Below are 14,414 nucleotides of genomic sequence, written 5' to 3' on the forward strand. Positions count from 1 at the left end.
TTATACATGTGCTGTTCACAAGCCTGACTGGATCACACAAATGGCTGTACACAATGAAAAATCTCTTGGATGGTAACAAAATGTGTACCTCAAATGTGTATTTAGCTGTTTTCCTGCATTTACAGCTTTAAAACAATTCAGTTATTATACAATATCAGCAATTCAGTTATAAAAAAATCTTTCTTGAACTACCTAAATGTAATAATGAAAACATTTGAGCAACTTTCAGCTGACATATAATCTAGTCTTTAGTGTTATCTTTTTGTAAAAGTGAATATAATATGGATGCAATAATATCTATAAATAGTTTTTTCACTGAACAAATGTATGTTTTTTCAATTATGTAGAAAGCTGATTACTTTTTTTTTTTTTTTTTTCAGAATCGATAAAATGGGAAATTCAAACCAAGGTTCTTTTTTTTTTTTGCTTATTTTACCTCTTATTACACCATCTTTCTTTCAGTCTTGGTCTCTGCATCACCCACTTTATGGCTTGTCCCTGACTCACACCGGTGCGTCTTTAAAATTGCGCTACTTTAGCGAAATTTCAAAGCCGCACATCACATTTGCACTGCCGATTTCATTGTGGATTGTGACTTCATTTAAAGAGGAAGTAAACCCACTAAAAAAAAAAAAGAAAAAAAAAAAAAAACTCTGTAAGACAAAGGCATAATGAGCTAGTATGCATCGCTCAGCGACAGGACATGTCCGGCCTTTCTGCTTCCTGGTTCGCGTCCTCCGGCTATCTGATTGGCCGGAGGCGCAATTACATCACTCCTGCATGCGCACAGGAGCCGCTGTTTACGGGACAGGGCTCCGAAGGAACGTCCCTGGTGGCCGTTCCTTCAGAGTACATGCGCTGATGACTTAATCGGCTGCATTAAAAGTAATTACCTCCTAAACTGTGCAAGTTTAGGAGATATTTACAGTACCTATAGGTAAGCCTTATAAAAAGGCTTACCTATAGGTACAAGTTATAAGAGAGGGTTTACAACCTCTTAAACAGAAGTCTATGCAAGTCGCAATGAAATCGGTAAAAAGTAGTGCAGGAACCTTTACATAATCGCAGTGACATAAATCACGGCGATATGAATCGTTCCATTGCTGGCAGTGGGGTGTGACTTGTCATGCGATTTGGAACTGTCAAATCGCATGACAAGTTGCACCTGTGTGAACGGAAGCGTAATATTGTAATCTACCATAGATCAGATCAGTGGGGAGATGACTGGAGGAAGCTCATGTACAAAGAAACAGATTGGGATTTGTAACATTTGATGCCCTAAATTACCATTCCGCACATGTTTATGCCCTTTTGGTGCCACTTGGCCGGTCTGTCTCCATCAGGAGACTCACTGGCACTAACAGTGTACTTTGCTTACAAACACAGCTGCCTGATTTATTTTTATTCTTATATCGAACCGTTCACTAACCCAATCATTAATGTGTTACTAAACCCAGGACCCTTCATTCACTATATCCGGTCTCCCACAGTACACAGAACATGAAAATACAATCATTTTAGTAAATATAAACTACTAAATACCTTTTCTCATGAGCAATATAAGCAGCCTTGTGACTTCTATTAGTGTCTGGTTAAAGCTTGAAGGAGGAGACTTAAAGCGGAACTTAATCATCCTATCTGTATCAGCCACGAAGCTGCCATGTTAATAAAAATATGTTTTTGGTGTGTTCGGTTGGGAAGATTTCTCCTCTTTTCCTTTTCTGGCAAGAAAATACGTGGTTTTAAAGGCTCAAGGATTTTTACTTTCATGTATTCTATGCATGAAGGTAAAAACCTTCTGTGTGCAGTGCCCCCCTCTTATACCTACTTTCCGAGAGAGAAGCTCAGCTCCGTCTCGATCCAGGGATATGCAGGAAAGCTGAGTTTCTTTCAGGTCTCTCATTCCTAATTGGCTGATGCTACTGTCAATCACAGCCAGTGAGCCAATGAGGAGACAGTGGGGGGTGAGGCTGAGCTACGGCTCTGTGTGTCTTATGGACGCACGCATAGAGCGGGGCTCGGGAGCGAGCATGCGCCAGTGCTCCCAGAGCAAGCGGCATGCTATTGGGGGAACAGGCTGAAGAGGAGGAGCCAAGGGCAGTGACAGGGAGCCCAAAAAGAGGAGAAGTGGGGCTGCTCTGTGCAAAACCACTGCACAGAGCAGGTAAGTATAACATGCTTGATGTGCACAAGAGCTGAGCTTCTCACGGGTCTCTCATTCCTCATTGGCTGATGCTACTGTCAATCACAGCCAGTGAGCCAATGAGGAGAGATTGGGAGGGGGGACGAGGCTGAGCCATGGCTCTGTATGTCTTTTAAGCGCATAGAGCAGGCTTGGGAGTGAGCATGCACCAGTGCCCCCAGAGCAATCGGCATGCTATTGGGGGCACTGGCTGATTAGGAGGAGCACCCACAGGGGACCCGAAAAGTGGAGAATTGGGGCTGCTCTCTGCAAAACCACTGCACAGAGCAGGTAAGTAGAACAAGCTTGTTTTTTCAATTTACCTTCAATGTCACTTTAGGATAAATGTCCCCAATGTGGTCTTAGGCTGCAATAAATCCTGAAAGAGGTTCTTACTCTTCCTCACACTAAAGTGTTTGGCTTTGAGATTAGAAGGAAATTACTGCCCTTTCCTAGTCCCATGTGATGCCATATGGCTAACTTGCATTATCATAGCTATGATCCTGGTTGCTGGCAGAGTAGTGAGTCTTCAATCACACCACACAAAAATGAAGCCCAGAAGTTAGCCTACTGATCTGTTTATATCTGCATTGTTCTGACTTATTTGTCTGAGTTTACAATTAACTAGAAATAGTAATGTTTTATTCAGGACCACATCACCCTCACCACCACCACCACCACCATCCCCATCATCATCATCCCCATCTTCAAATAGGCCATCCTCCACACCATCAGATGGGTCCACATATACACGCTGGCCATCATGTGCACCATGGACCACATGGCCATCATGTGCATCACGGGCATCATGGGATTCCAGGGCATCACGGGCACCATGGACATCATGGAAAACACTAACTCTAGAACGGTGAGACAATAGTTGTTCTGCTTATTAAAAAGTAACTTTGTGTAAACAGGTAAATAGTTAAATACATAGTTACATAGTAGGTGAGGTTGAATAAAGACAATAGTCCATCCAGTTCAACCTGTGTAGGTGTGTGTGGCTGTAATCATCTCACATAGCCCTTAATGTCCTGATCCTTGAGATGTAAGTCTAAGAGTCTTTTGAAAGCCACCATACTTCCCGCAGAAACCACCTCTTGTGGTAGAGAATTCCACAATCTTGTAGCCCTAACAGTAAAGAACCCCCCTCGTTGCCTGAGGTTAAAACGCTTCTCCTCTAATCGCATTGTATGTCCTCGAGTCCTCATGCAATCCCTTCGAATGAACAGCTTTTTTTCTAAGCTGAGATCCCCATTAAGATATTTATAAATTGCTATCAAATACATATATGTCTACTGTTTTACATGCCAAAGGATTTGTAATTCTGGCTAGACAATCTTGTGATTTACTGACATGTTGCATATTACACTGACATAACGCAAATACGCAGATCCCCCCCCCCCCCCGTGTGGCTCGCCCGGGCTCTCCCGTCCCACCGGGAAGGGCCCGAGCCACCAGTCGGCAAGTCCGCCGGGTGCCTGGAGACCCTAACAAAGCCGGAAGTGTCTTTAATCATGTCTCGGATCTAGTAACCTGGAAACTATGGTATGACATCACTTCAGGTTTACTGGAGCCTTAAAGGCGCCAGATTTAACCACTTGCTGACCAGCCGCCGTGGTTATACTGCAGCAGGTCGGCTCTGTTACCCGAAACAGCGTACCTGTAAGCAATGTTCCCTCTAATTTTTTACTGAGCTGAGCAAATAAAAAAATTTCTGAGCGCAAACCTTTAGATTGAGCAATGGGGGGGGGGGGGGGGGGGACGTCAATGCAGAGTGACCAGCTTGCCCCAATCAACTGCAGAGTGCCACAGCAATGCCCCCAATAAACTGCAGAGTGCCACAGCAATGCCCCCAATAAACTGCAGAGTGCCACAGCAATGCCCCCAATAAATTGCAGAGTGTCACAGCAATGCCCCCAATACATTGCAGAGTGTCACAGCAATGCCCCCAATACATTGCAGAGTGTCACAGCAATGCCCCCAATACATTGCAGAGTGCCACAGCAATGCCCCCAATACATTGATTGCAGAGTGCCACAGCAATGCCCCCAATAAACTGCAGAGTGCCACAGCAATGCCCCCAATACATTGCAGAGTGCCACAGCAATGCCCCCAATACATTGCAGAGTGCCACAGCAATGCCCCCAATACATTGCAGAGTGCCACAGCAATGCCCCCAATACATTGCAGAGTGCCACAGCATTGCCCCCAATAAACTGCAGAGTGCCACAGCAATGCCCCCAATAAACTGCAGAGTGCCACAGCATTGCCCCCAATAAACTGCAGAGTGCCACAGCATTGCCCCCAATAAACTGCAGAGTGCCACAGCATTGCCCCCAATAAACTGCAGAGTGCCACAGCATTGCCCCCAATAAACTGCAGAGTGCCACAGCATTGCCCCCAATAAACTGCAGAGTGCCACAGCATTGCCCCCAATAAACTGCAGAGTGCCACAGCATTGCCCCCAATAAACTGCAGAGTGCCACAGCATTGCCCCCAATAAACTGCAGAGTGCCACAGCATTGCCCCCAATAAACTGCAGAGTGCCACAGCATTGCCCCCAATAAAATGCAGAGTGCCACAGCAATGCCCCCAATAAAATGCAGAGTGCCACAGCAATGCCCCCAATAAAATGCAGAGTGCCACAGCAATGCCCCCAATAAATTGCAGAGTGCCACAGCATTGCCCCCAATAAATTGCAGAGTGCCACAGCATTGCCCCCAATAAATTGCAGAGTGCCACAGCAATGCCCCCAATAAATTGCAGAGTGCCACAGCAATGCCCCCAATAAACTGCAGAGTGCCACAGCATTGCCCCCAATAAACTGCAGAGTGCCACAGCATTGCCCCCAATAAACTGCAGAGTGCCACAGCATTGCCCCCAATAAACTGCAGAGTGCCACAGCATTGCCCCCAATAAACTGCAGAGTGCCACAGCATTGCCCCCAATAAAATGCAGAGTGCCACAGCATTGCCCCCAATAAAATGCAGAGTGCCACAGCATTGCCCCCAATAAAATGCAGAGTGCCACAGCATTGCCCCCAATAAAATGCAGAGTGCCACAGCAATGCCCCCAATAAAATGCAGAGTGCCACAGCAATGCCCCCAATAAAATGCAGAGTGCCACAGCAATGCCCCCAATAAAATGCAGAGTGCCACAGCAATGCCCCCAATAAAATGCAGAGTGCCACAGCAATGCCCCCAATAAAATGCAGAGTGCCACAGCAATGCCCCCAATAAAATGCAGAGTGCCACAGCAATGCCCCCAATAAAATGCAGAGTGCCACAGCAATGCCCCCAATAAAATGCAGAGTGCCACAGCAATGCCCCCAATAAAATGCAGAGTGCCACAGCAATGCCCCCAATAAAATGCAGAGTGCCACAGCAATGCCCCCAATAAAATGCAGAGTGCCACAGCAATGCCCCCAATAAACTGCAGAGTGCCACAGCAATGCCCCCCCGCGACCCCGTGCACTTACCTCACGGACGGTCACGGCACTCTGTCTTCAGTCCCCGGCTTCCAGCTTCCCGCGTCTCCATCCTCCCGAGTCCCGGCGCCTCCTCCTCGGCCAATGGCATGAAGTTGGCCTTTCGGCCAATCAGGAAGCGGGAGGACCCGCTCCCTGATTGGCCAGGAGGAGGATCCGTATGACAATAGCGAATTTTCATTCGCTATTGTCACACGATGGGCGTGCTCTCGGGGTGCACGCTCTGCTCCCTGGCCGCTCCGTCTGCGGCTGCGCCGTCTAACTAGGTGCTTGCGCGGGACGTAATTTCCACTGCGCGACCGCGCACGCGCGCACCTTAAAGGGAACACTGCCTGTAAGTCGTTTCATGTAGCAGTTAGTGGGGGCGCACACACACTGATTGGCTAGAGGGGGAACCAATCAGCATATCCGGCAGACGCGATGTTCGCCAAGCACCCACGATCGCTCCCCATAGAGACAGAACAGCGGTCCGCCGAAGTAAACACAGCACACCGCTGTTCTATCAGTGATGAACACAGGGATCCTGTGTTCCCCCTATATAGGAACACAGGTCTCTGTGTTCATCCAGCAAGTCTATCCCCCACACAGTTAGAAAGCACACATTTAACCCTTTGATCGCCCCTGCTGTTAACCCCTTCCCTGCCAGTATTAATACAGTAAGAATGCACATTTTACCACTTATTACTGTAGTAATGTCACTGGCCCCCCCAAAAGTGTCAGTTAAGTGTCCGATCTGTCTGCCGCAATGTCGCAGTCCTGCTAAATTTTGCTGATCGCCGCCATTACTAGTAAAAAAATAAATAAATAAAGACATAAATCTTTCCCCTAGTTTGTAGATGCGATAACATTTGTGCAAACCAATTAATATACACTCATTGGGATTTTTTTTTTACCAAAAATATGTAGCAGAATACATATTGGCTTAAATTAATAAAAAAATATATATTTTTTTTATTGGGAATGTTTTATAGCAGAAAGTAAAAAATATTGTTTTTTTTTCAGAATCATCACTTTTTTTTTTTGTTTATAGCGCAAAAAAATAAAAACTGCAAAAGTGATCAAATACCACCAAAAGAAAGCTCTATTTGTGGGAAAAAAAGGACATCATATTTATTTGGGTACAGCTTCGCACAACCGCGCAATTGTCAGTTAAAGTAACGCAGTACCGTATCGCAAAAAATAGCCTGGTCATTAGGGGGTAAAACCTTCCGATCCTTAAGTGGTTTAAAAAAAAAAATTTGTATTCAAAACAGCCAAACTTGGTGTTTTGAATGCTTTTAAGTGGAAAAAAAAATACCTGACATGTGACTAATTGCTGTGTTTACATTCCTTGAGACAGCAATAAAAGTTATTAATAAAAAAAATAATTAAAAGAACAGTGTATAAATAAGACAAAAAATATAAATTAGAATTTTTTTTTTTAAAGCATCCCATCCCTCCGTGCTCGTGCGCAGAATGCGAACGCATACAAAAACTCTGGTCCGACCGCATCTGGAGTATTCTGTCCAGTCCTGGTCGCCAGACTCTTGGACGTACATCTCAAGGATCAGAACATTAAGGGGTATGAGAGATGATTACGGCCACGTGCGCCTACACAGGTTGAACTGGATGGACTATTGTCTTTATTCAACCTCAACTACTATGTAACTATGTAACTATGTAACATAAGTGACGCCTGCAAATGTAAACAGTGTTCAAACCACACATGTGAGGTATCGCCGCAATCGTTAGAGCGAGAGCAATACGTCTAGTATTAGACCACCTCTGTTACTCCGAACTGTTTACCATTAAAGCATTTTAAAACTTCACCTATGGAGATTTTTTAAAGTACTGTAGTTTGTCACCATTCCATGAGTGTGCGCAATTTTAAAGCATTACATGTTAGGCATATATTTACTTGGTGCAACATCATCTTTCACATTATACAAAAAAAATTGGACTGCTTTGTTTTTTTTTTTTTATTCATGAAAATGTATTTTTTTCCCAAAAAATTGCGTTTGAAAGACCGCTGAGCAAATACAGTGTGACATAAAATATTGCAGCGACCGCCATTTTTTTTCTCTAGGGTCTCTGCTAAAGAAATATATATAATGTTGGGGGGTTCTAAGTAGTTTTCTAGCAAAAAATACTGATTTTATTTTGTAAGCAACAAGTGTCAGAAAAAGGCATAGTCTTCAAGGGGTTAAGCAATTCAGCTTCCTGGTTTAGCATGGTGGCCTCCTATGTCATTCTCTCACCTCCAATCTGATCATTGGACAATAAATCAATTTCATGAGTCCAGTGAGCAGGAAGCTGAGACAAAAAGCAGTAATAATCCTGGAAGTATTCAAGTGATCATATTAACAATGTTTGCTATACAACATCCTTTCTGAAATTGGCTTCTAAATTGGATAGTTTGCAGTTGTTATTGCTGACTAAGGGTTATTATAATAATTATTATTAATTACATAATGGCCTGTGCAATTTCATATAGTTAACCTTTAGGATAAAGTGGTGTTTTCTAAGACAAGTGTGCTCTGCTCTGGCATATTGTACACCAAGTGTCAAAGATATAGTGGCTCTAATTTCAGACATTAAACCGTGCCTGTAGAATAGGCATGAGCTATGAAATTGATACAAAACACTACTATATTAGATTACCCTCCCTTTTCACCTACCAACCATAAGAAATTTGTTTGAGATTGATTATCTTTTACTTTATTTTACTTTGTCTTCTTACTCATATTGGGTGTTGATCTTTCCCAAATATTAAGAACTAATTTCCTTAGCCATTATTCCCAAACTTGGAGTTTACGATATATTCTATATTTTATTTTGTCATGAAGCAATCTCCATATTTGTACCTTGTGATGTTACCTCTAAAGTGTTACATCTGAATCTGTTTGTATAATTTGTTAAAAATTAAAGCAAATTTAACAAGAAATTTGTTTATTCCCAAACTGATATTAATATTTTTGGAAATCATTCCTTTTCACATACTGGTAGTGACTGGTAGTAGATAATGTCTTTAGCATAGGCACGAGCCATTAAATGGATACAAAACACCTATTAGATTACCCTCACTTTTCACCTACTAACCAGAAGAAATTTGTTTGAGATTGATAATCTCTTACTTTATATTACTTTGTCTTCTTACTCATACTGGGTGTTGATCTTTCCCAAATATTATTAAGAACTAATTTTCCATATTCACCCTTGGAGTTTATGATATATTCTATATTTATTTCAGGTACTTATATAGCGCTGTCAATTTACGCAGCGCTTTACATATACATTGCACATTCACATCAGTCCCTGCCCTCAAGGAGCTTACAATCTTAGTATATTTTATTTTGTCATGAAGCTATCTCCATATTTGTACCTTGTGATGTTACCTATAAAGTTTTACCTCTAAATCTGCTTGTTTAATTTGTTAAAACTTAAAACAAGTTTATTCCAAAATTGATATTTATGGTTTTGGAAATTTTACTTTCCACATACTGGTAGTGACTGGGAGTAGATAATGTCTAAACGGCCCAAATCTGCCACTTTGACAACTTCCTGCATTGGCTTACCGTGTTAATGTGCGTGTCACGCTCTGTTTGCCTTTGCACCTACATGACCATGATGATACTGGACATGAATTACAAGCATGTACAAACACCAGAATGTATTTATGTGGTCTCTGTTAAACAAAACATTAGTCTTCCTGCACTCCTCCTCTGCAACAATAAACCTCTAAAATACACTTAGGAAACAGGTTGGTTCTCTTTCAACATAATAGTCTTAGTACTTCTACAGTTAGACTTAAAGCAGGACTCCAGGCATACATTTTTTCCAAAAAGTCTGCTGTGCAAAAAAGTTTACCCACGTCGGGTGTATGCTAGTTTTGGGATCACCACATTTTCTATAATATTTATAGATTTATTTATGCTGCATTGCATAGCTTTTGACGATCTGACTAGGAGAGCCACAGGGGGGAGATTTACTTAAACAGTTGCACACAGAATCTGGTGCAGCTGTGCATAGTAACCAATCAGCTTCTGACTTTAGCTTGTTCAATAAAGCTTTGACAATACTGTACAACCTAGAAGCTGATTGGTTACTGTACACAGCCACACCATATTCTGTGTTTACCTGTTTTGATAAATCTCCACCATACTGTTATTTATCTGCCCCTCTTCTTTTTTCACTATTCTTTGTCATATTTTTTTAGGGTGAAATTCAATACAAAGGACATTTTATACTATGAAACCACAGCTCTGACTAACTAGGCTCCATAGTTGAAAACTTAGCAGGATGTATACTAGGGATCTCCAAACTACGGCCCTCCAGCTGTTGCGGAACTACACGTCCAATGAGGCATTGTAAAACTCTTGACATTTACAGACAAGACTAGGCATGGTGGGAATTGTAGTTCCTGAACAACTGGAGGGCCATAGTTTGGAGACCCCTGATGTATACTATACATGAGCTCAAGGCAAAGGCAATCTGTAATCATGCAAACGACTTGACTAACAAAGGGAGAAGCCTGAGATTAGGAAGCTACTGCTCTCACATACCGGGCTGCATAATAGTTTTTGAGATAAGTAAGCCAATACTATTTAGCTTCATTACTGGTGACATAACTAGCCCTGAGATGAGAGAATGGCAGCTTCCATTTAATGTTTATTTTTGCTATGTGACACACATGTCCAGTAATTGTAGAAATCAATGCAAATAAAACAAGTACTTATTTGTAGCATTTGCATTGGCCTGTGAAATTAAACAGTTTTCTTATAAATATTGACAATGGGGATCATAAGTTTTCTTCTGAGATCACTAATTAATATATTCTTTTTGTAGATGTGGAGTGAAAACCAGGTGATAGGTACAGCACCACAACAGCCATCTTATGGATCATTTGCCAAGACCTGATTTACCTGCCCGAATCATAAGAAATATATACATTTTCTCAAATAAATCTTACATTTGATTATGTAACTTTCAATAAACGAAATACCTTAGCAAACGATAATCTCCATAAATGACTCAATGTGCAAATAAAATGTTTTCAATAATAACACGTCCTAAGATACTATGCCAAATTGATTCTTGATAGACTTCACTGTCTTTAAATGTGTAAATACAAAGAGACATGTAATTAATGCTATGTACTTTGCCATGGTATTGATTTCATATGCTATGTTTCGAAGAGTCAGCCATACAACTATTTAATTGTTCAATTGACTGAAAATGAGTGAAGGCAAATATGTATCCAGAACACTACATGGTGAGTGTCTGAAAGGCGATGGCCTGAAATAGGCATACAATGAAAAAAACTATTTTAAGATCAGATAATATTCAACAATATGTGGATTAAACAATTAAATTCAAATAAGGATTGAAAATTGTAGCTATTAGTAGTTGGTAACATTCAGCTGGACTTGATTTATAATGTTTTTGCTACTCATTCAAGTGGCTTCCTTAGTTCTAATGCTGGTCAGAAACATTATAACTGAGAAAGCTACTTGGGCAAGTAGTAAAAAAAAAATCTTTAACATTAAATTAATAAGTCCAATTGAATGCATTAAACTGCTACTAGCTATACCATGACCTGAACCTTTACAGACATAGAGATGCAGTGGCTGCATTCCTTTTTGTAGGCTAAGTGCATTTTCTGTAAGTACAGAAAACACCTATAACAGCTGGTGGGGGAAAGCTGCAGCATCGCACTGATGCTGCAGCATGGATGTGAGTATGTGCGTTTATCTACCCCAAACGTCTACTTTAATTTTTAATTGCAGTCTGTGGCCCTGCTGGGAAGATTCACCCTCTATTAATCCTTACGACTATTGTTTTTGGGAAATAAAGTTGGGACACCTGTTGTGTGACAACTCTAAGATGGGAATTTCGGTAAACTCTAGAGAGATTTCCTTTTGCATTTTTAGGAAGGGAAATGTAGGGAAATCTAAATAGCAGGACAAAAAAAAAATCTGATAGGGATTTCATCCCTTTCCTACTCTAACACAAAAAAAAAGCTTTGGGATAACATACACTTTAAGCAAATCCCAACCAGATGCTGTTATTGAGAAGACAGGAAGACCCCCCTACCACCTCATTTAACACTCAACAGGTGAGGCCACATATCATAGAGGTGGACCAATGGGATAATGGGATGTATCTGAGCGGTGGACTACAGGAGCCGTGTTTTTGCTAATATGTTTTGGTGTTCATTTTTTTTTGTTCTTGTTATTTTAATCTTTTTTGTTGTTCTTCATCCTCCAGTCTAGACAGAATCTCTTAACACTATGCTCATTCTGTTGTTCAAACTGGTCTATTGGACAAGGTTCATTCACACATATTAAATAACCCCAGCTATTACACTAATAGGATTGTGGGATCAAATAATTAAAAAAAAAATTCTTAAGGCATCAAGGGACTAAAATTAATTTTTCAACTAAAATGGAAAATACTGGCAATAATAACATTTTCAGAGAACACACTAGCCACCTTTCTTTGCATTTCATCAAACTCTGCAGGCAGTTAAAGACAAGTGATTTTTATTATTTTCTATAGAAAGCATGCTTTTATTGGAGGTATAGGAAAAAAGAAAAAAAGACACAGTATGACAGGAGAACATTTTATTGTCAGTACAGTTCCAGTAAAAAATTGAATAGTTCATTAATTCCTGGGTTTCTGCATCATGTGACAACAAACTGTTGTGTGGGCCTAATCCTCTCTTGCCAGTGTACAAAAATACCCTCTTGTGTACCCCCCCTTCCCACCCCTGCCACAGGTTTAAATTCAGGTCACCATGTCATGTGACCTGCAGTTAGCACCACATGTGTGTGACAAGCAACAGTGACACTGACATGTCTGAATGTGACACCGTGAGCTGCATTGATGTTAAGGAGCTAATCATTGCCACACGTTAAAAAAAAAAGTTTTTCTTAGTTACAATATTCACAAAACAAATTCCAATTTTAGAAACACAAGATACACTCATTACCTATAGGTAGGTGCAGATCTAAATGTGCTTCCTGACTTACATCTCATGTTTCTGTGTGTTTCAAAAGTTGTTTGCCAAATTATAACTTTAAAAAAAAAAACACATAACCAGTATTTGTTGAAGTATTTTTCTAAATTTACAGATATCTGCATGTCTTTCTCCAATTTGGGATTCATTTAAAAACATGGCACAAAAAGAAAAGGTGTGCTGCTGCAGATAACAACCAACTGAACATTAATTAATTGCGGTGAAGTGTACCTCTCAATATGTTCACATGCGGAATTGTGACTGTTAAGCTCTCTTGCTGATCTGCTCATACTCTCTACAATCTATCAAACCACTCCTAACAATTCAATCAAACTACACCTCTTACCCAAGCCCCTCTCCTACACACTACCAATAGAACAACCACCCATGAAATTCTTTGGGGTATCCTATACTGCTAAAATCTTGTAGGTACAAGATTACTATAGGAAATGTCAAATCTTTTTATCATTTGAACCATGTTTTTAAATAGGTCTCTAGATTGATAATGATTTTTCTCATTTTTCTGACTTATTATGTCATTAGAAAATGCTCTCTTAATTACAATGCTATTATACGACTTGTGGATCAGTGGTCAATCCAAAGAGTAGCACAGTAATTAAAACAAGACCACATTTTGCTCATTACACAATGCTCTGCACATAAGTCTCCCACTTCTTTCTAAACTGCAGTAACCTAAGTGGAATCCTATGTATGATGTTTAGCTCAAACATTTAAGAGGAGTCAACCCAGATCAATTAATAAAAAATAAAATAATTGTAGAGCATTGAGTAATAGGAGTACCCTATGTGTTTTTGCAATTAGCACACCCACCGCACAAATCTGTCCAAGAAGGCATTTTCAGTTAGCCTAGCATATTCCTTCTCTTTAAAGATGGCTGCACTCTCACCTAAACTAAGCTGTCTTAGAACCTGCATGTCAAGGTCTGTTCCCACAGAAATCAAAGTAGAGACCACATTATTCTTCTTCATTGCTGAGACAGCTTCCTTTAGGCCTTCATCACCAGTAACACCATCAGTGATTAAGACAAAAGAGGTCTCTGCAAACCGTCGTGCTCCTCTGGTTTTATCTTGAAGGATGTTGTTGATGGCATAAATTATGGCATTTCCGATGTTTGAAGATGAGTCAAAGTAAGTGAGACGTGAAAGACCTTGGGAAATCTCAGTGAGGTTGTAGGTAAGAGTGAATGCCACAGCCTGCTCATCTTTTCCACCATACTGCAGAAGGGCCACACGGGCATTAGCTGTGTCATCATCCTTCTTGGACAGTGATAGCTGTCTAGAGACCTCCTCTACAAAGGATGCTGCTTGTTTGAAGTTTTGTGCTCCAATCCTCTCTGAGCTATCCAGAAGGAAGACGAGGTCCACTGGTCGCTGTGTGCACTGAGCAACGGCAAGCTCTGTGAAAGAAAGGTGTATATATACTATGTATACAGGTCATATACACACTATATATACTACACAGATCTACATCCTAAGGTACCTGCAGGTAGTTAAATTTAAATTTCTTCTTCCTTCTCTCCTCTGTCAGGATCTTGTTCATAACCAGAAGGATGACAAAAGGATCATTGACCTTTATATAGTAACATAAAGACTTGTAGTAAAATGTGGATGATGCTTATAGTTTGTTGACTGTGTTTTGACCATTTTGAGGCATTTTTAACTAGTGGTCAAGTTCACATATGTATGCTATTATATACAGATTAATGATCATTATGCAAAATGTCT

The 14,414-nt window shown here is 40.8% G+C and overlaps 1 protein-coding gene and 1 long non-coding RNA gene across 2 annotated transcripts in view; one reads left to right on the forward strand and one right to left on the reverse strand.

The window, feature by feature from the left end:
* Positions 1-378: 378 nt before the first annotated feature.
* On the forward strand, positions 379-10,661 carry LOC309558910. Its single transcript, XR_014225433.1, has 3 exons — positions 379-409; positions 2,832-3,050; positions 10,497-10,661. It is a non-coding gene; the product is annotated as an uncharacterized lncRNA (long non-coding RNA).
* Positions 10,662-13,083: 2,422 nt separating this feature from the next.
* The window catches only part of COL6A2 (collagen type VI alpha 2 chain), a 48,637-nt gene continuing 47,306 nt past the window's right edge, over positions 13,084-14,414 (reverse strand). Inside the window, exon 27 of the mRNA XM_082260667.1 lies at positions 13,084-14,086. Coding sequence (XP_082116793.1) covers positions 13,488-14,086 — 599 coding nt within the window. The 3' untranslated portion in view covers positions 13,084-13,487. The remainder of the gene's footprint in view (positions 14,087-14,414) is intronic.

Source organism: Pelophylax lessonae (assembly GCF_965119305.1).
Source record: "Pelophylax lessonae genome assembly, chromosome: 6".
Taxonomy (NCBI): Eukaryota; Metazoa; Chordata; class Amphibia; order Anura; family Ranidae; genus Pelophylax; species Pelophylax lessonae.